This window comes from Papilio machaon, chromosome 20 (genome assembly GCF_912999745.1).
Source record: "Papilio machaon chromosome 20, ilPapMach1.1, whole genome shotgun sequence".
NCBI classification, from domain to species: Eukaryota; Metazoa; Arthropoda; class Insecta; order Lepidoptera; family Papilionidae; genus Papilio; species Papilio machaon.
Window position 1 is genome coordinate 6,339,850 of NC_060005.1, and position 19,448 is coordinate 6,359,297.

Genomic DNA, 19,448 nt, shown 5'->3' on the forward strand with positions numbered 1-19,448 from the left:
TAAGATGACAACAAGAAAAGCTTCTTCTTTTGCTAAACAAAGTTCTTTGATGAATTTTGTAAAAAAGAATCAAGTCAACGATGGAGGGAATAAGAGGTACTTAGATAAGATTTTGATTTTTTTTATATTTTCAAATAATTGACCCCCTTAGGATACAGATTACTTCCAAGGATAATGATGTCTTCACTGAGTATCGATTTATACTTTTTTCTTAGTAAAATTAAGAGGGTAAATTCCTCAAAGATTTTATTCTATTTTATTGTTAAATCAAAATGGTCTATATTTTACTGTAGGTCAGATACTTTTGTTTTTCAAGTCAACGTTAATTCAAACTCAAAACAACATTGGTTACGGTGATCAAAGTCGTAGAATCCCAGCTGAACACACACATTATATATAAACACTATACACTATTTATGACTATTTATGATTCATTGTATTTACTTTGGAATATTCTAGAGAAACAAATGAGCTGGCCTCAGAGAAGAAATCTAAGTTTGTTTGGAAATCAAAAACATTGTCATCCGCTGCAACAGCAACTTGTGAGTATGTTTTATTAAAAAGTTAAATAAAACTAAATCACAATTATTAAAAAAAAACAAAAGAAAGGGAGTCATAATTTTTTTGTGTACACTGACTTGTGCATTGTTTTCATTTCGTTTCAATATTTGTTAGAATAGATAGATTTTCTAAGCAGACACAATGTTAATATACCAACTATGTTTAATTATTTTGTTACTAAAAATTTTGTCTTTATTTGTTAACACATTCATTACCACTGATTCCAATATGAAGGTAACTGCAGTATATAAAATTTAAGTAGCATTTAATGGGTTAAACAAATGATTTAATACTCATTTTCAGGGACTCCACCATTCAAAACTAACGCTGAAAACAAAAACCATGATGTAAGTAACCATTTAACTATATATATCAATAATCAATAAATAAAATATATTGAAAATAAGTAACTAAAATATTATCCTCCCATAATATAAGAATTATTTATTTACTATGTACTGCATTATATACTTTAGTTCTGATATAATTTATATCTATAAAATACATTTCTCACTGTAACATTAATGTAGATTCTTTAGTTATATATTTTATATTAAAAGTGTTTATATGTAACATTTCAGGATCCATTGACCAATGGCAGGACATCACCGAGTTTGTTAACAAATCACAATATAAATAATTTCGAAACTACACCACAAAATAATAAGCTGAATGAAATAGTAAAAGTTAATGAAAACCAAAGCAATGATATGTTTGATGCTATGGATGTGGTAAGTTTTTATAAGTTAAAATATATTTCTTAAAAAAAATACTATAGAGATAATGTAACTGTGGCAAACCCTTGAAATCGCGAATATGTTTTTCACACATTAATAATTTCAATCATTATCAAACAATAATGATTTTATTATAGGTTAGCACAAACTACACAACATTGCTAAATACCGCATGCTTGTAGGCGTATCAGCTCACGAGTTATCATTTTTTGGCTCTCCTGTAAAGTTCATACTTTCGGGGTTACAGTGTTTACGCTTTCCAGCGTCGATATTGTCATACTTTTTGTCACTACCAAGAGCTAAAATGTAAACACATTCCAATCTGGATAAGCGAGAGTCATTTTCCAGTCAATCTCCATATGTGTGAAACTCGGTTCAGAGAAACCTGCATAAGCGAGAATAATATGGTCCCTTGAACTCTTGCTTATCGAAGTTTGACTGTATTTTTATTTATGTGTGTTATGACTGTGGATATTCATTGCAATACCCATACAGTCTCTTTTCTATAGTTTTCTATAGAAATACATATGTTTCTAAATTATTTGTATTCAAATTAAAATGGGCCTTGATAGATTTAATAACTTGAGGAAAGCTTACTTTCATTTTTTGTACATTCTGCTCAATAGATGGTGCTGTATTCTAAATTTAAAATTATCTTTGAAATAACCTTCAAAGTAAAATAACACTATTAACTTTAATTTAATTTATTATTAATAGTTTAATTAAAACTTAATTACGAAATTTGTTATTTTTATATTTGTTTCTTAAAAATACAGCATTTGTTCAATATCACAAAATCGTGTACATTTGTAGTGACTTGTGTTTACGATAGATGGCGGTGCACACACATGAGTTTTAACAAATCGCGATGTAGAGTATACCGAGATGCGAATGAGGTGAGCGGCGCGCCGCAGTCAAAGCATACTTACCTGGCGTAGGGGCTACCGTGATCACGAAGGCGGTTCCCCCAGGGCGAGGCCCCTCCATTGCACTGCGGTTGGGTTGACCCCTGCGATTATCCCTAATGCGGATAACTCGGACGCGTAATTTTTGGTAGTGGGGACTGCGTACGCGCCGTCCCCCCATTAAACAACTTATAATAGGGACTGAAATAAACGCTTCAGTCATATAATAATTATTAAAAATACAAACTACTGTTTTGATATATAGCTATTTATCAATCATGATTTTTAATTGTCTATGATGCTTTAAATAAAAAATAAACTATTTATTTTTAAGGACATTTCATTCAACGAAAAAACACCTTCACCCGAAAACATTAAATTAACAAAAAGCATTTCATCAAATAAGAAGAAAATTACAACAAATGAAAAAAGGTTACATACACCGAAAAAGATAAGTCCAGTAAAAGATAAAGATCCGCTAAAAAACTTGAAACTAGATGACTCCGTATCAGGTTTGCTTAAGAAAATATCATCACATCCTGCTTTAAGAAAATCCGGAAAGGTATTAACTTATGTTATATTTTTATTTGTATAAACTTTAATATTTAAACAGAAGTAATAATAAGGTATTAATTTATATTTCTAGGATGAGAACTGTGATATTAGCAATGACTTAGACGATTGTAAATCAATGTACATAGAATTACTAGAAAAAATTAGTAGTGCATTCGATAGAATACCAAATTGTATAAAGGAAAAATTCCCAGGATATGATTCCAAAGTTTATACAGAAATGAAACATATTGGAGCTAAATTAAAATATATTATTAATAAAAAATCACGTATAAAAACATCACAGGAATTTTCTGAATCGCCACCTATGAGTATAAATAATTCACAGATTACAAATTACAATAATTCCCAACCAGCAATAGATGACAAAGACAGTGATCTAGAAGATTTTGATTTGGAATCAAGTAATTTAATTAATAAAAGAAAAAATACTCACAATAAATCAAAACCTGAAACTTCAACTCCTGATATATTTAATAATACTAAAAATAAGCCACATAAAACTATCTATTCAGAAATAATAGCTAAAAAAGCATTATCTTTCGATGCAACATCACCAATAATTTCTAACCTAGATTCAAGTGTACAATCATTAGACAGTAACGATAGTATATCAGATAGCGTTAATAAAAGCAAAGGCAGATTCGTTTTTAAAAGACCGTCTCGAACCAACGACGATCAACCTAAATCTATAAAAGATGTACCATCTAATACATTAGAAAGATTAAAAACTGCTGCAGAAAATCTGAAACCATTACCAGATGTGAAACCGACGAAGTTTGTACCGATAGAAAATAGTTCAGTTAAATTTCAAGCTTCACATATAAGTAAGAGTTCTTTAATGGAATTTGACGATTCCCGAACTATAATATCAACGGGGGTAAAAAATAATGACGTAAACGATGACGTAGACGAAGTAAACGATTACGAAGTACCTATAGATATGGACGATGAGACAGACTTACTACCAGAAAGTTCTACAGCTGTTATAAATATAAGTGATTCATTACCAAATAGTGGCAGTGTTAATATTAATAATAAAGAAATACCAGTAGACGAAGATGGATGGCCAGAATACAGGATAGAAGACTTCGAAGACGATATAGTACCAGTTGAAAAAGACGTAATAGACTTGATGGATCAGTCAGTTGTTAAAGAGACAACTAAATACGAAGGAATGGGCGATTTTCATGCAGGCACACAAAATGATGGAATCACAGGTAAATCCTTTATATTTATAGTTATTGTATATTGTGATTTCGTTTATATCTTTGCAATCCAAACCCTTAACTATGTACAAATTGCATTACCTTGTAATTTTTAAATATTTCTGATAACTCTTTTTTCTCCTATATTTATGAAATTAGCTACCATTATTTAAAAATTTCATCTTATCTTGTGTCACAATGTTTGTTACCATGATCCCCTGAAACGATTTGATCAAGTTTTATGAAATTTTATATGCATATGTAGTAGGTCTGAGAATCGGCTACTATTTTTCATATCTCTAAGTTATGAGGGTTGTCCACACTTAACTTTTATATATGGATAAACTATGTTTGCTGGGTCTACGTCACTTATTTTCGGCTATTTTTAAGTTTGATATGAGAAAAATATATGAAAGTGGTTTTATAGATGTTTTCTAGCTAGTTATATGGGAAGTAGATAAACTATAGTTGTGTTGTAGGCGAGTTTGATGGCTTAAACTACCCTCACTCTATCCCTATGATGGAAATGTTCCGAGAGAGGTTCGGTCTCAAGTCCTTCAGGCCCAACCAGCTGCAGGTCATCAATGCCACGCTGCTCGGACACGATTGCTTCGTGCTTATGCCCACGGGAGGAGGTAAGTTATGTAACATAATTACTTAGAAAATCATGTAAATGGAAAGAAAAAGGAACATTTTTAAAGTTGAAAATGATTTTTTTATGAAAAATAAACTAATTAAAGCTATTTTGGTACCAAAATGTACAATTTTAGTGACTTGCGAAGGACGAATGAATTATTTAGACATGGTTTAGATGCACTGTTCTGTATGAGTGTGTATGTTCGACATGCAGTTTTGTGTGTATGTGTCAGGCAAGTCGCTGTGCTACCAGTTGCCGGCGATACTGAGCCCGGGAGTGACAATCGTCGTGTCCCCGCTCAAGTCACTCATACTCGACCAGGTCAACAAGCTGCTCTCACTCGACGTGAGTACAACATTGTATGACTGAATGTATGAGTCAAATGACCGAATGACTGAATGGTGAATGTGGTTTAGATCCCGGCGGCTCACATGTCTGGTGACGTGTCGCTGGCGGTGTGCGACGACATCTACCACAAGCTGTCATTACGCGAGCCGCCGCTCAAGTTGTTGTACGTAACGCCGGAGAAGATCAGCAACTCGCCCAAGTTTCAGGCCATGCTCGACACATTGTACTCCCGGGGAAAGATAGCCAGGTATAATTACAACTATATCTTTGATTCACAATAGTAATACTGATTGAAACTGCTGGAGTACATTCAAAACGACAAACCTTAAACTTTATATGTTTTTCAAATTAATTATTAACCCTCGGTCGCATACAAATTCGTCAGCGCAGAATTAAAAAAAAATCCCTTTGATATCCCCGTGTGCATTAACTAACTTCCTGTCAAAATCGGTCCTGCTGTTCCGGGTAATCCCAAAAGCGCGGATATACCGACAGACAAATATTTTACATATTGGTTTTTCGTTGTTAGCAATGCAAATATGACTTTTTTAATACTACAGCCAGATTACTTTATGTCATATAATAATACATTACGGAAGAAATATACGGCATAAGAAGAATGTTGCCCGAAGGTGCCAGTTTCTTTCTTCTTTTTAGAACAATAACGGGGTCAAGGGAAAATATGTAAGAAGGTTAGTTATCACGTTATCCAGGTTCGTTATCGACGAGGCTCACTGCGTGTCCCAATGGGGGCACGACTTCCGACCTGACTACAAGCGGCTCTTCATCCTGCGAGAGCGGTACCCCACCACCAACATGATGGCTCTCACCGCCACCGCCACCCCGCGCGTCAGGATGGACATCCTGCACCAGCTGAAGGTCACCGCCTGCAAGTGGTTCCTCTGCAGCTTCAACAGACCGAACCTCGCCTATAGGATCCTAGAGAAACGACCAAAACTCGTCAATCAAGATATTGCCAAGATTATCAAGGAGAAATTCTTTAGGTATAACTTAATGTAAAACCTTAATCATTAATTGCAAATTATCCTAAAACTAGCAACGTAGTGAGTAGTCTATGTGATCTTCCAGACTATGTTCTACATCTATGCGAAATTTAATCGAGATCCGTTGAGCCGTTTTGGAGATACCTTCAATCCATCTATCCAAACATTCGCATTTATAATAATAGTAAAATGTTGTAAATTTAAAAAAATATTTGAAGCAAAACACTTCTCCAACATTTCATTTTTTTTTATATTATAAGTAGGCAAACGAACAAACGGCCACCTTGATTCGCCGCAATAGCGAGGCGACCGTTGCCCATAGACATCCACAAATGCAGTAGCGTTGCCTACCTTTAATCAACGGAGAAGGGGACGCACAGAAATAGGATACTTCTTCCTGTGCGTCCCCTCTTCCGCCAAAGCCACTTCTCCTTCCCATCCCTTCCTAATAAGAAAAAGGTGGGAAGGGAAAGAGGACTAAAAGTGGGCTATCTCGCTACGCATGGAATATCTCAAGATATTTGTTTTGTTGGCATCATTGTGTAGGGACTCGGGCATAGTGTACTGCTTGTCGCGCAAGGAGTGCGAGCTGGTGACGTCAGAGTTGCGCAAGGCAGGTATTCAGGCTGCTGCATATCACGCAGGACTCGCGGACAAGAAGCGCGAGACTGTGCAGGCCAGCTGGGTCGCTGACAAACATAAAGTTGTATGTATACATTACTATGTATTACTATTCAATCTCTATAGTCAAAATAGAGAAAGGAATTTGTCCTTCGATGTCATATTTTTATTATCGGGGTTTTTAAAGTTGGCTGTTTATATTATACTAGCTGTTGCCCGTTTCGTTAACGCGGAATTTAAAAAAAACGTAATAAGTAGCCTATGTGTTCTTCCTATGTTCTACATCTGTGCTGAATTTCAAGATCCGTTAAGTCGTTTTCGAGATATCTTCAAATATCCATCCATCCATCTATACTGTCGTATTTATAATGTTAGTAAGATTTACTATAAATAATATAATTATAGCAAATATATCTCTAAAAATTAAACTAATAACAAATTAGTAAAATAATTATTTTAGTGAAAAAAAAAAATCAAAAGTAACCTTGAAAATACTTATATAAAAGTCCCTCCTAAAAGTTATAGCAATGCCTGGTCTACTAGGAAAAAGTGTTTACATATTTCCAGTTGTAATCCAGCAATGTCGATCGCAGGACTGGAATAATGTAAACCGGGTTTAACAGATCTGCGCGACGATCGCGTTCGGTATGGGCGTGGACAAGGCGGACGTGCGCTTTGTGATCCACCACAGCCTGCCCAAGTCAGTGGAGGGCTACTACCAGGAGGCGGGCCGCGCCGGACGGGACGGAGACCTCGCCACCTGCCTCATGTACTACTCCTACAGCGACGTCATCAGGTACAGGCGGCTGCTCGACTGTGAGTATACCTACAACTTGTCTTTATCTTGTTACAGTTGCTGACTTCGTCCGCACGGAAATAAAAAAAAAACTTAATAGCCTATTTATGTGTTTCTCTAGGTTATGTTCTAAATCTATGCCAAATTTCAACGAGATCCACGATGTCCTTTTGGAGATACCATCCAACAAACATCCATCCATCTTAACATTCGCATTTGTAATATTAGTAAGATTGTGTTCTCAATTTTGTGCAATGTGATACTCAATTTGGTGCATTTTGTACTCATAAGTTACAAATGTTAATCTACACTAAAGGTACACTTAACGACTATGAGTGATTTTGTCAGTGGAACGCAACGCGAGTCCGGAGTCGAAGCGCGTGCACATAGAGAACTTGCTACGTATGGTAGAGGTGTGTGAGAGTGTGACAGAGTGCAGACGCGCGCAAGTCCTCTCCTACCTCGGGGAGAGGTTCAGCAAGGAGGAGTGCGCGAAGGATCCTCTCACCGCTTGCGACAACTGTCTCAGCGCACGCTCCTACACGGTGAGTTTGTGTACTTTGGTGTTATTTTATGTATTGTGTATTAGGTTTTGTGTAAATCTACTAAGTTTTGTGTAATGTGTTCTTGTACAATTTCGTGCAATATAGGTGTATTTGTGCACTATAATTTGTTTATTTATTTGCTAAATTATTTGTCATTTACAATATTACTAGTATTACTCAACTAATTAAAGGTATACACAAAATTTTTGTGCGCTGTTTAATATGTTGTGTAATTAGGATTGTGTTTTGTGCAATGTATACTATATTTTGTGCAATGTGCACTATATTTTAATGTATTGTCAGCCGGTGGACGTGACGGAGGATTGCAAGTTGATAGTGCGTTGCGTGCGTCAGCTGAATGCTAACAGGACGACATTCACACTGCTGCAGCTGGCTGATGTACTGCGCGGCTCCAACCAGCAGCGGCTGGCGGACCTGAGAGACAGTCCGCTGCATGGCAGGTCAGATATACACTACATTTGTGAAACATTTTTACTATTTAGGCATAGGGTTACTAAACTAAAATTAATCTACAGTTCAGAGAACGGTACACATGTTTAAATCAGATCAGTGAATCGGTTCAGCTCAATTTGGACCTAGTTGGCTTTGGCTAGTTGGTGCTGAGCTGTCAATTTAATTTATGAGTCGTAGCTCAACAGTTTAAGTCTATATATTTTGAACTTTAGAACCGGTTCAGAGTTGATTTACACTTTATATTGTAATTTAAAAATTGATTATCTATATATATAAAAGAAAGTCGTGTTAGTTACACTATTTATAACTCAAGAACGGCTGAATCGATTTGACTGAAAATTGGTGGGCAGGTAGCTTAGAACCAGGAAAAGACATAGGATAATTTTTACCCCGTTTTCTATTTTTTATTCCGCGCGGACGGAGTCGCGGGTAAAAGCTAGTCCTTAAAAAATGTAATTATAGTATGTTTTGTGTTCTTTAAATATAAATTTGTGAATGTTCCTGTCAGTTTATAAACTGTCGATATTAACAATGTGACGTATGTTGTAACAAGATGTAAGTCGTGGGAGCGCGGAGCAGCACAGAGACTGTTACGTCAGCTGGTGGTGCGCGGAGCACTCGCTGAGCGGCTCGTGGTCAACAATGACATCGCCACAGCTTACCTGCAGCTTGGACCTAACGTTGACAAGTCTGTACACATTACACAATTACACAGCTACACAATTACACAATTTTTTTATATTTTAAAATGTCAGCACATTTGATATCTTATTTTTTACAAATATGAAAAATGCGAAAGTATAGTTATATGTATGGATGGATGGATGGATGTTATTACATATTTCCGCAATGGCTTAACGGATCTCGTTAATGTTTAGTATAAAACATAGTATCGAAGTAAACATAAACTATTATGAAGGTTTTTTTTTATTTCGCACGGACGAAGTCGCAGGCGACAGTTAGTATACTATTATGTATTTGACCATTCCAATTAAACTGTAGTCTTCTGCTAGGATATAACAAACACTAGCCAGATGAGTTGATGATGTAATTAAACACAGGTCTAGGTCTAGAAGTAGATTTTTTTGTTTAGTGAACAGTTACTATTTGTCATTTCAGACTGATGTCAGGTGGTTTACGTGTGGTGTTCCCCATGAAGATGGAACGTAAGACGAGCTTGGTGACGCCAGTAGTCAGTGCTGAGGATGGACAGACCACACACATCAGCGCACTCATCAAACGTATTGAGGAGCGTTGCTATGCTGACCTCGTGGAGGCTTGCAGGTCACTAACATTATATATCTATATATATATATGTGTGTATATATATATACATATATATATATATATATATATATATATATATATATATATATATATATATATATACATATATATATATATATATATACATATATATATATATATGTTAAGTAATCAACTGTGTGTCAAAATTGATCCGGCTCGAAGGACCATATTTTAGATCCGGCTTCGAAAGACTTTTGATTCATTTGCTTATAGAAAATATTAAATATTTCTTTTTTTTTTATTACCAAAATACAATTTTACAATAAAAATATTACAATTAATTAACGCTATATAAACCGCAGTGGTTTGTCACTAGCGCTAAAGTGACCATCTTGCGTACATAAATAATATTTTAGCTTACGCTTAATGTTTTTTGGTGTTATGCATTTTACCAAACCTGGGGGTAGTTCATTAATTAATCTTAATAGATGCGTTTCAGTAATGGATATATCGCCTTAGTATAAACGAGTATTAATTTTTTAATTTATGAAATAGATGTTTTTTTTTTTATTTATATATTTTAAAAGAAATAAATTAACAGCAAAATAGTGAATTTAACTCTACTTCTAAATAATCCTCGCAATAGGATAATCTCAAACCGAACGTAAATAAACAAAAATGTCAGACGTTCCGCAATGACGGATGGAAAGAGACTGCCTCGAGCAGCAGCGCACGCTTCCTTATAAAACCTTTTGTGTGGCTACCCTCAACAGTCCTAACAATATATATATATATATATATGTTTTAGGGAGATGGGTGCAGCACGAGGCGTGTCCCTGGCGGCGGTGTTCCCGCAGGCAGCACTGCGAGCTATGTCAGTACGTCTGCCGGAGTCTGCAGCTCACATGCAGGCTTTGCCGCACGTCACACGCGCCAACTATGACAAATATGGTGCACGTCTCCTCACCATCACCACAGCGTACTCCCACGAGAAGATGGGTAACTAACTAACTAAATTCATTTTCAATACTAAACTACGTCTGTTTTCTTCTCACAGACCTCTTTCAAAATTGCTTCCATTTTCGGTGATAATACGAGATACATTTTGGAGTAGTTTTATGTTTCACAGGAGTTTCTAATAGATGGCGTTGTAAGTTTAAATTTATTAATCCAAGTTTCTAGAAGTTTCTGTAACGTGTTTACCCTTTTCTAGGTCTTTTAATGCAATACCAAGACGAGCTGGAGGCTGAGGATAAGAAGGAGGAGGATGAGTTCAAGAGTACAGCATCAGGTTCGGATCCGGATTGGGGGAGTGAGGCGCGAGCAGCACTGAGGGAGTCCTGCACTCCTGCACGACGAAGACAACACCGAGCTCGGGGTGGCGTCAGGAAGAGGTCACTATACATCATACTTTCATTTTTTATTGATGAAATAGAAACTACAATATGTATACAAGTGACTACGATATGTATACAAGTTACTATAATATGTATACGAGTGACTACGATATGTATACAAGCGACTACGATATGTATACAAGGGACTACAATATGTATACAAGTGACAACAATATGTATACAAGTTACTATAATATGTATACAAGTGACTACGATATGTATACAAGTTACTACTATATGTATACAAGTTACTATAATATGTATACAAGTGACTACGATATGTATACAAGGGACTACGATATGTATACAAGTTACTACTATATGTATACAAGCGACTACGATATGTATACAAGTGACTACGATATGTATACAAGTTACTACTATATGTATACAAGTTACTATAATATGTATACAAGTGACTACGATATGTATACAAGTGACTACGATATGTATACAAGGGACTACGATATGTATACAAGGGACTACAATATGTATACAAGTGACAACAATATGTATACATATACAAGTTTCACTGTAGTTGAATTAGTAATTAGAGAAAATATTACAAAGTAGTTAAGTAGTAAAATAGTTTGATGCTATTAAATTATTTAATAAGGAGTATAATTTTAGATCTTTTAAGCCCCGCCACTTCGTTCTTGAAGAATTAAAAAAAACTTAATAAGTAGTCTATGTGTTCTTCCAGACTATATTCTACATCTGTGACAAATTACATCAACATTTGTAGAGCTGTTCCGGAGATACCATCAAACAAACATCCATCTTATTTTTTCAAGTAAAATCACATAATAAGCGTAGAGCGTAGAGCGTCGGTGGTTCAGGGGTTAAGCACTTGACTTGCAATCTGCAGGTCCTGAGTTTGAATCCCGTCATGTACCAATGTGTTTTTCAATTTACATATATACATTTATCCGACGTTCTTACGGTGAAGGAAAACATCGTGATGCTGCACATATCTGAGAAGAAATTCAATTATATGTGTAAAGTCAATCCGCACTTGGCTGTGGTTGACTATGGCCTAGTCACCCCTAACTTAGGGTCGGCTCCTCCTCAGTGGGGACGTATAGTGAGCTGATGATGATGATGATGACATAATAAGATGTAACAATTAAATATTTTCCTCATCTCTCTAGATACAAAAGCAAGAAGCGTTCATCTCCCGGCAAGAGGAAGGCGGCGCGCGGCGCGTACACAGCGCGCGGAGCTACATCTGCTGGTTAGTTATATACATACATACAAATATTATTATTACAGGTGGGCACAGTTAATCAAAAACTTCGTTAATCATTGATTCGTTAATTAAAAAATTAACTTAATCGTTAAAGTGTTAAATTCTCGAAAACTTAACGCAAGTTAAAGTTAATCGTTAATAGTTAACCATACCAAAATTATACTCCTTTTGGGGCTGAGAGAAATATCAAGTGAAAAGATATTTTGATGACTTGATAATTTGCACGAATTGTACACACTTTTGTAAATTGAATTTACAATTTCACACTTATTGTGACGACACTTGTTTCACACATTAATTTCACTTTACATTCTATAACATATTAATTTGATCTTTTCACTGCAATATATATATTTTAATTGCAATTGAACCTAGAGTCAGTTAGTGGTATTAGTCAATATTAGATAAAGTGTAAAATTATGAATGCAGTAAACTTCCAAGTTTCTAATGTAACGATTAACAGACTAAATTAACGGAAGTTGAGTTTAACGGAAGTTTTGCAGTTAACTTAAAAGTTCCCTATATTTGTACACAATTACATACGACATGATTACTGGTTGAGTATTTCTTACGAACATTATATTAGTAAAAACTACCAAAATTTGATGTTAATAATGTTTTTTATTTAATATAAATCAATCATAAACTTATTCTCAATCTTATCTTATTGTATAAATTTAGAGATTTTTTTTAATTCTGAGAGAACATTTAATAAAATATTTTTATTGTTTATTGTTACCAGCTGGCAGTAGACTTGGTAATATGCCGGTACCTCGCAGTAACACCGCTGTGTCTCTCAACACACGCCCTGGGGTCTTTAAGACCTCTAAACTAAATCTCATATGACCCACAAACATACGTACATTTTATTTAATTTTGTTAAAGTTTTTTTTTTATGACTAAGAAATATATAAACTCGAATGACTGATGAATGTATTTTTAAAGTAAATAATAAAATATTAATATTGAAAATAAGATTTAAATAATACTTAACCAGTTTAAAATTAAAATGCGATTGTTTTTATTTCTCTCTTATATTTTCATACTTTTTTTTTGTCTTAAATTGTTATAAATATTAGCTATTTTATTTATAATTAATGAAATATGCAAGAATTCGTGTACTGAATTGTTTTAGATAGTTGTCTCTTTCACACTTGTATACTAATGCATTCGTCTCTCTCACTCCGCATACTCAATACGTAATTAATAAAGTTCAAAATATGTCATAAAAATTTAATATTTTAAATGAATTAAATCGAATAATTTTAGTATAAAAATGTAATTTAATAAATTTTTGCCTTTTTCATATTTGTTTTTATTATTCCTAAATTTTATAAGCGAATTATAATTTTTCATAAAGGTACTTTCACACAGACCTGAGCAGAGCTACATTTTTATTGGAAACTAGCTTTTACCCGCGACTCCGTCCGCGCGGAATAAAAAATAGAAAACAGGGTAAAAACTATCCTATGTCCGTTTCCTGGTTCTAAGCTACCTGCCCACCAATTTTCAGTCAAATCGATTCAGCCGTTCTTGAGTTATAAATAGTGTAACTAACACGACTTTCTTTTATATATATAGATTATATTAAGCTTTGTGATTGAAACAAGATTTAATTTTACTTTTCACGTTTTTTACGTTTACTTGTACAAAGTACACGTATAAAGGTTCGTATTTAAATTATTATTTATAATAAAAAATCTGCTCTGCTCTAAACCCCGATCTGTGTAAACGGACCCTAAGATGTAATGTTTTGCTATGATAATTAAGTCAGGCGCTTAATTCAAAAGAGATACAAGTAATTTGTATTTGAATACATTCCTTAGTCATAATAAATGAGTGAATGAATGAATGAAAGATCATTCAATAAGAACAGAAATCATTCAATATTACAATTCTATTTTCCAACTTGTCTTTTCTTAGTAACAGATCGATATAGGGGTAAGAAAAATACCCTATTCATTTATTTGAGATGTATAATAATCTTCATGGCGGCGCCTGTTTTGGCGAGTAAGATGGCTTCCTCTGTCTTCTCCAGAGGGTAGTGGTGAGTGATGAAGGGTTTCAGATCTATAGCGCCACTGGACACTGCCGCTATCGCTGGACCATAACTGTGGAAATGTTTATTATATACCAGCTTTTACCCGCGACTCCGTCCGCGCGGAATAAAAAAAATGCACACAAGATAAAAAAAGCTTTTTTTTTATTATTTAAAAACCAAATTACTACTGCACTTGAGAGTGAATTTACCATTAACACCTTAATGTAGATTTCTCTTACTAAATCAACACTAAAGTTCCACTTAAGTACTCTATGTGTCAAAATGATACATACGTGTTAAGTATCCTGTTGGAACCTTTGACGTCTATCTCTCGCAGCACGGCACCCGACAGCGGCACCTCTACTGTGGTGTCGCCCACACCCACTATCAATATGGTACCGCCCTTCTTTGTCACCTGATGTTATAAGGAAATTATATTTCAACTGCAGTGTTTAAAATGTCTAAATCTATATATATAAAAGAAAGTCGTGTTAGTTACACTATTTATAACTCAAGAACGGCTGAATCGATTTGACTGAAAATTGGTGGCCAGGTAGCTTAGAACCAGGAAACGGACATAGGATAATTTTTACCCCGTTTTTTATTTTTTATTCCGCGCGGACGGAGTCGCGGGTAAAAGCTAGTTTGACATAGTTTTCAAAACATAATTGCCTAATTTGAACACTAGGGACAATCGAAATTAGGAATCTTTTCATGTATTTAATTTGAAGAAACGCTATTTACTAAATAGCACGGTACATAATATACTTGTATTTTTTAATTTAATTTCCGTAGTTAAATAATGTTATAAACATACTATAAATGTATTGAGATAACACAATCTTTGTAGCGGGATGAGAGGGGAGGGAACTACGCAACACGCCGATGACCTTGGGCTATCAAGATATTTGAAGTAATAAGTTACCTAAATGTAATTATATGAAAATAATCTTTACAAGCGTATACGTTGGCTCAGGGGTTAAGAACTTGACTCGCAATCTGCAGGTCCTGGGTTCGAATCCCGACATGTACCAATGTGTTTTTCGATTTACATATGTACATATATTCGATGTTATTACAATGAAGGGAAACATCGAGATGCTGCACATATCTGAGAAGAAATTCAAAGATATGTGTGAAGTCAACCCGTACTGGGCCAGCGAGGTTGACTATGGCCTAGTCACCCCTAACTTGGGGTAGGCTCCGAGCACCTCGGTGGGGACGTATAGTGAGCTGATGATGATGAATCTTTATAAACACACCAGCATAGAAACGCGTTGTGCGGAAGGAAATGCGCATGCGTCTATAGTAACTCGAGGTCTACCGCCGAGAGTTGATCTGATCTTCTCCACAACCTCCTCGTCGGAGTATTCTTTCTTTATAAGAAGAGTGTAGTCTGCAGCCAGTTGTTTTGCTATATCCAATCGAGATTGTACGACATCTGGAAATATAATTAATAATCATGTTTACTGATTTAAGACATCGATACTTTTAAATAGAGTTACTACCTAAAAACGTTATCTTTGTCTTACACTATACATTGCTTGTGGTGTGACAGAGATAGCGCTCTACGAAAGTGTCATCACGTTTCTTTCCAACAGTAGACGTGGATAATTTGTACAAAAGGAGCATATTGTTGCTTTCAAATAGTCAACATTTTATTTATGATCACTTGATCGTTACCTGTCATCAGTATCTTGGCTGCGCCCATGGCTTTAGCGGTGATAGCGCAGAGTACTCCTATAGGCCCCGCACCCAAGATAACCATGTTAGTGCCAAGTTTAATGCCGGCACGGTTGCAGGCGTGGATCGCGATGGCTAGGGGCTGGACAGCAGCGCCTTCCTCCATTGATAGGTTATCTGGTAACCTATTAGATGTCAAGGATATATGACCAGCAGCTTTTGCAGAATTAAGTTTATAGAGATGATATATTTTTAGAGATTACTAGCTGTCGCCCGCGACTCCGTCCGCGGGGAATAAAAAAAACGTAATAAGTAGCCTATGTGTTCTTCCAGATTATGTTCAATATCTTTGCCACATTTCATCAAGATCTATTGAGCCGTTCCGTACCTAGATACCTTCAAACAAATATCTAACGTTCCATTTAAACATTCGGATTTATAATATTAGTAAGATAATGTCCTGGTATCAACCTATAGAAACCCAAACTGTACGGTGTCCTCTGCTGAAGAAACAATTTTCAAACATTCGAAACTGAGATTGAATATATTATTTATGCTATGAAACAAAGATACTAGAATATGGTGTATATCCTTTCAGTATTACTTGTGGCAGAAGTCGGCGACGTGTTTGTAGTACTGTGACAGGTTGCCTGGCGCGGCGGGCGTGGAGCAATACGAGGGCTCGTCGCACAGGTTGTAGCGGCCCGACACACAGAACTCGCAACTTTTACACGGCGCTGTCGGCTCGATTGCAACGCGGTCACCCACCTTCAGATGTCTCACGTTAGCGCCAACCTAAAAAAATAATCTTTTAATTAAAAACGGCGGTTAGTGTGATACGATTTGTGTAACAATAACAAACCTTAGTAACAATGCCTGCGCCCTCATGGCCTATCACCATAGGTTCAGTGGGCACCTCCAGCCCGCACTTGCCGGTGCTGTACATCTTCACGTCAGTGCCGCAGATGCCCACACATGATATCTTGACCAGCACCTCTGCAACAACATCTCCTAGTACTATTCCCTACGTCATGTCGGACAGTGTACACTACCCTTTAATAATTATTTATCAGGTGTCATATATCTAATTCACTCCCTTTTTATACTCGCTCGAGATCGCTGCTTAGCGATAAGACCGCCTTTTGTGAAAATCCTATTGTACTTTCTTTTTTTGTAACTCCATGATAGTGCACAATAAAGTATATTTGTATTTGTATACTTTTCCGTTCCATTTATGGTGTTACTAGCTATCGCCCGCGACTCCGTCAGCGCGGAATTAAAAAAAAACTTAATAAGTTGACTATGTTCTACATCTGTGCCAAATTTCATTAATATCCGTTGAGGCGTTCTGGAGATACCTTCAAACAAACAAACATCCGTCCATCTAAACTTTCACATTTATAATATTAGTAAGATTAAATTTTACCATTATCATTGATTTCAGGGACCGGCAAATTTTCCTGAAATAAATATATAAAACTATGAAATAAATATTTAGAGTAAATATACCATATATGTTAATATTAATAAGCTTAGATTAAATACTGTTATGTAATTTAAAATCAGCAATGACCCCGCGAGATCATTGAGGCACGTTTAATAAATTAATAATCTTATTGTAAGTACTACTCAATTCCTAACTTCAAAGTAAACATTTTTGTCCAATAAAAACATTTTTTTATATTTACAATTCGAAGTAATTAAGTTAAATAGGGTAAAAGTACTTTTGTTGTCTATACGCGATTTCATTGTGATTTATAAAACTTCCAATGCAAATGACGGAAGATAGAGCGATATGGAGGAAGAAAATTTGTGCATCGACCTCCATTGTGTGGGATGAGGACTGGGATATGAAGAAAATTTCCAACGTGAACGATTGAATATTGTTTGAATATGAATAGTATTTTGTGCGTGATAAAAATATATTTATTTTAAAATAAGAATCCGTCAAATCTCTGCTTAATTATGAAATTGACACAAACGTTTTAAAAACTTACATCAATCTAATAAGTATTTTCATTAACAATAGACTAAAATAGACTAAAATCAGAGAACATTTTCCTTTGAAAGGATATTTCGTCAGCGGGTACTTATGGTTATATTGCTCAAAATATTTAAGGAAAATTATAACTACTTACAATTCTTAAATCTTTAGGTCCGTATAATACTGCGGCGTAATTGTGCATCTTTGTATAATTTAAATGCTCGTCTGTACTTATCTTGAATCTGTAGTTAAATGTGACGTTTGGCGAATTGATATGATTTAAGTAATATAATGAAACGAGATAATGCTAAGAATAAATTCAAATCATTGTTTATTGTACGTCAATCAACTGCGGAATTCTAACTAAGCGTGCCCGGCGTCACTCGCTGAATTTACACACATACACTCACAACAACACTTATCATGATCGCGAATAAGTAACTAATTTAAAGATGTTAGTTTGTATTTATGATAATTCTATTGTGACAGACTAGAGCCTAAACGACTGAAGCGATGTTGACGAGTGAGGTATGAGATAAAGTCAGTTAGTTCTAAAAGCCGATATCATCATCATCTGAGACGCTACAGCTGCGGGTGGGCCTGAACCTGGTCAAGTAAATTTCTAAACATTGGTCTACTTTGTGCTTTTTGCGTCCAGATCTTAATGCTGATATTTTTATGATCGCGCTCGACGTCATCTAGCCATTTCAACTTCGGCCTACCACGTGCTCTACGTCCATCCGGTTTACTCTCCCACAGGCGTTTTTTTTTTTTTTTATAGGAGAAAGGGGCAAACGAGCAACGGACCGAGAATTATTTGATCCGACGCCCATGGACATCTGCCGGCATTTAAGGAAGGTATACGCTGTTTTCTTGAAGGTCCCTAAGTCGTAACTGTTTGGAAATACCGCCGAGGACAGAGTATTCCACAACGCGGCTGTGCGAGGTAGAAAGTTTCGTGAAAACCTCGTCGTTGTGGAATGCCACCCATCGAGATGGTAACGATGAAATTTTTGTTTAGGAACTCTGCAATCATCCACGCGTGCGACGTGTCCCGCCCACCGTAGTAGTCCAATTTTGATGGCCTTGACGATGTTTAGAAGCTGATATACCCAGATATAACTCGGTACCTACATTTTTCAAGACATTTAACGGTGTGCATTGTACTTGATACGTTTTATTTGCTCTTCTTGTATCCATTATCTTAATTAGGTAGAAATGTAATCCAGGGCTCTTAATTGCAAGCTGAATTCCAAGGATATTTATATAATTAAATGATTAATTAAGATAAGACAAATGCAGTAATTCGTCGTCAGCTCATATATGTATGTGCTCACCGAGGGTCTCGAAGTCTATCCCATGTTAGGGTGATAGTTAACAACGCTGGTCCAGTGCGGGTTGACTTCACACATATCTTTGAATTTCATCGCGTATATG

General features: G+C 35.6%; 2 protein-coding genes and 1 non-coding gene across 3 annotated transcripts; 2 read left to right on the forward strand and 1 right to left on the reverse strand.

Annotated features, from left to right (window-relative positions):
• The first annotated feature begins 874 nt into the window (after window positions 1-874).
• Window positions 875-13,156, forward strand: LOC106711379 (Bloom syndrome protein homolog). The gene is made up of 18 exons (XM_045682752.1): window positions 875-908; window positions 1,143-1,292; window positions 2,538-2,765; window positions 2,850-3,996; window positions 4,464-4,619; window positions 4,854-4,966; window positions 5,038-5,216; window positions 5,683-5,973; window positions 6,520-6,679; window positions 7,218-7,410; window positions 7,739-7,935; window positions 8,239-8,396; window positions 8,963-9,097; window positions 9,529-9,693; window positions 10,466-10,656; window positions 10,871-11,051; window positions 12,206-12,288; window positions 13,046-13,156. Exons 2-18 carry the CDS (start codon window positions 1,272-1,274, stop codon window positions 13,147-13,149), a joined length of 3,702 nt encoding a protein of 1,233 aa, XP_045538708.1. The 5' UTR covers window positions 875-908; window positions 1,143-1,271; the 3' UTR covers window positions 13,150-13,156.
• On the forward strand, window positions 2,220-2,381 carry LOC123722166. The gene has a single exon (XR_006756436.1). It is a non-coding gene; the product is annotated as a U1 spliceosomal RNA (small nuclear RNA).
• A 952-nt stretch (window positions 13,157-14,108) lies between the features above and the next one.
• On the reverse strand, window positions 14,109-18,400 carry LOC106711510 (sorbitol dehydrogenase). Its single transcript, XM_014503831.2, has 8 exons — window positions 18,166-18,400; window positions 17,454-17,487; window positions 16,890-17,023; window positions 16,632-16,822; window positions 16,028-16,212; window positions 15,607-15,785; window positions 14,638-14,759; window positions 14,109-14,414 (listed from the first exon to the last, which is right to left on the reverse strand). The coding sequence occupies exons 1-8, from the start codon at window positions 18,211-18,213 to the stop codon at window positions 14,267-14,269; spliced, it is 1,041 nt and encodes a 346-aa protein (XP_014359317.2). The 5' UTR covers window positions 18,214-18,400; the 3' UTR covers window positions 14,109-14,266.
• Between the last annotated feature and the right edge of the window lie 1,048 nt (window positions 18,401-19,448).

Coding starts and splice junctions, on each gene's coding strand:
- LOC106711379 (XM_045682752.1), top strand. CDS start 1,272: ATGTTTGATGCTATGGATGTG. Junction 4,967..5,037: donor ACAAGCTGCTCTCACTCGAC/GTGAGTACAACA, acceptor AATGTGGTTTAG/ATCCCGGCGGCTCACATGTC. Junction 12,289..13,045: donor GCGCGGAGCTACATCTGCTG/GTTAGTTATATA, acceptor TATTGTTACCAG/CTGGCAGTAGACTTGGTAAT.
- LOC106711510 (XM_014503831.2), bottom strand. CDS start 18,213: ATGCACAATTACGCCGCAGTATTATACGGACCTAAAGATTTAAGAATT. Junction 17,488..18,165: donor GACCTAAAGATTTAAGAATT/GTAAGTAGTTAT, acceptor TATTTATTTCAG/GAAAATTTGCCGGTCCCTGA. Junction 14,415..14,637: donor TCCAACAGGATACTTAACAC/GTATGTATCATT, acceptor ACATTTCCACAG/TTATGGTCCAGCGATAGCGG.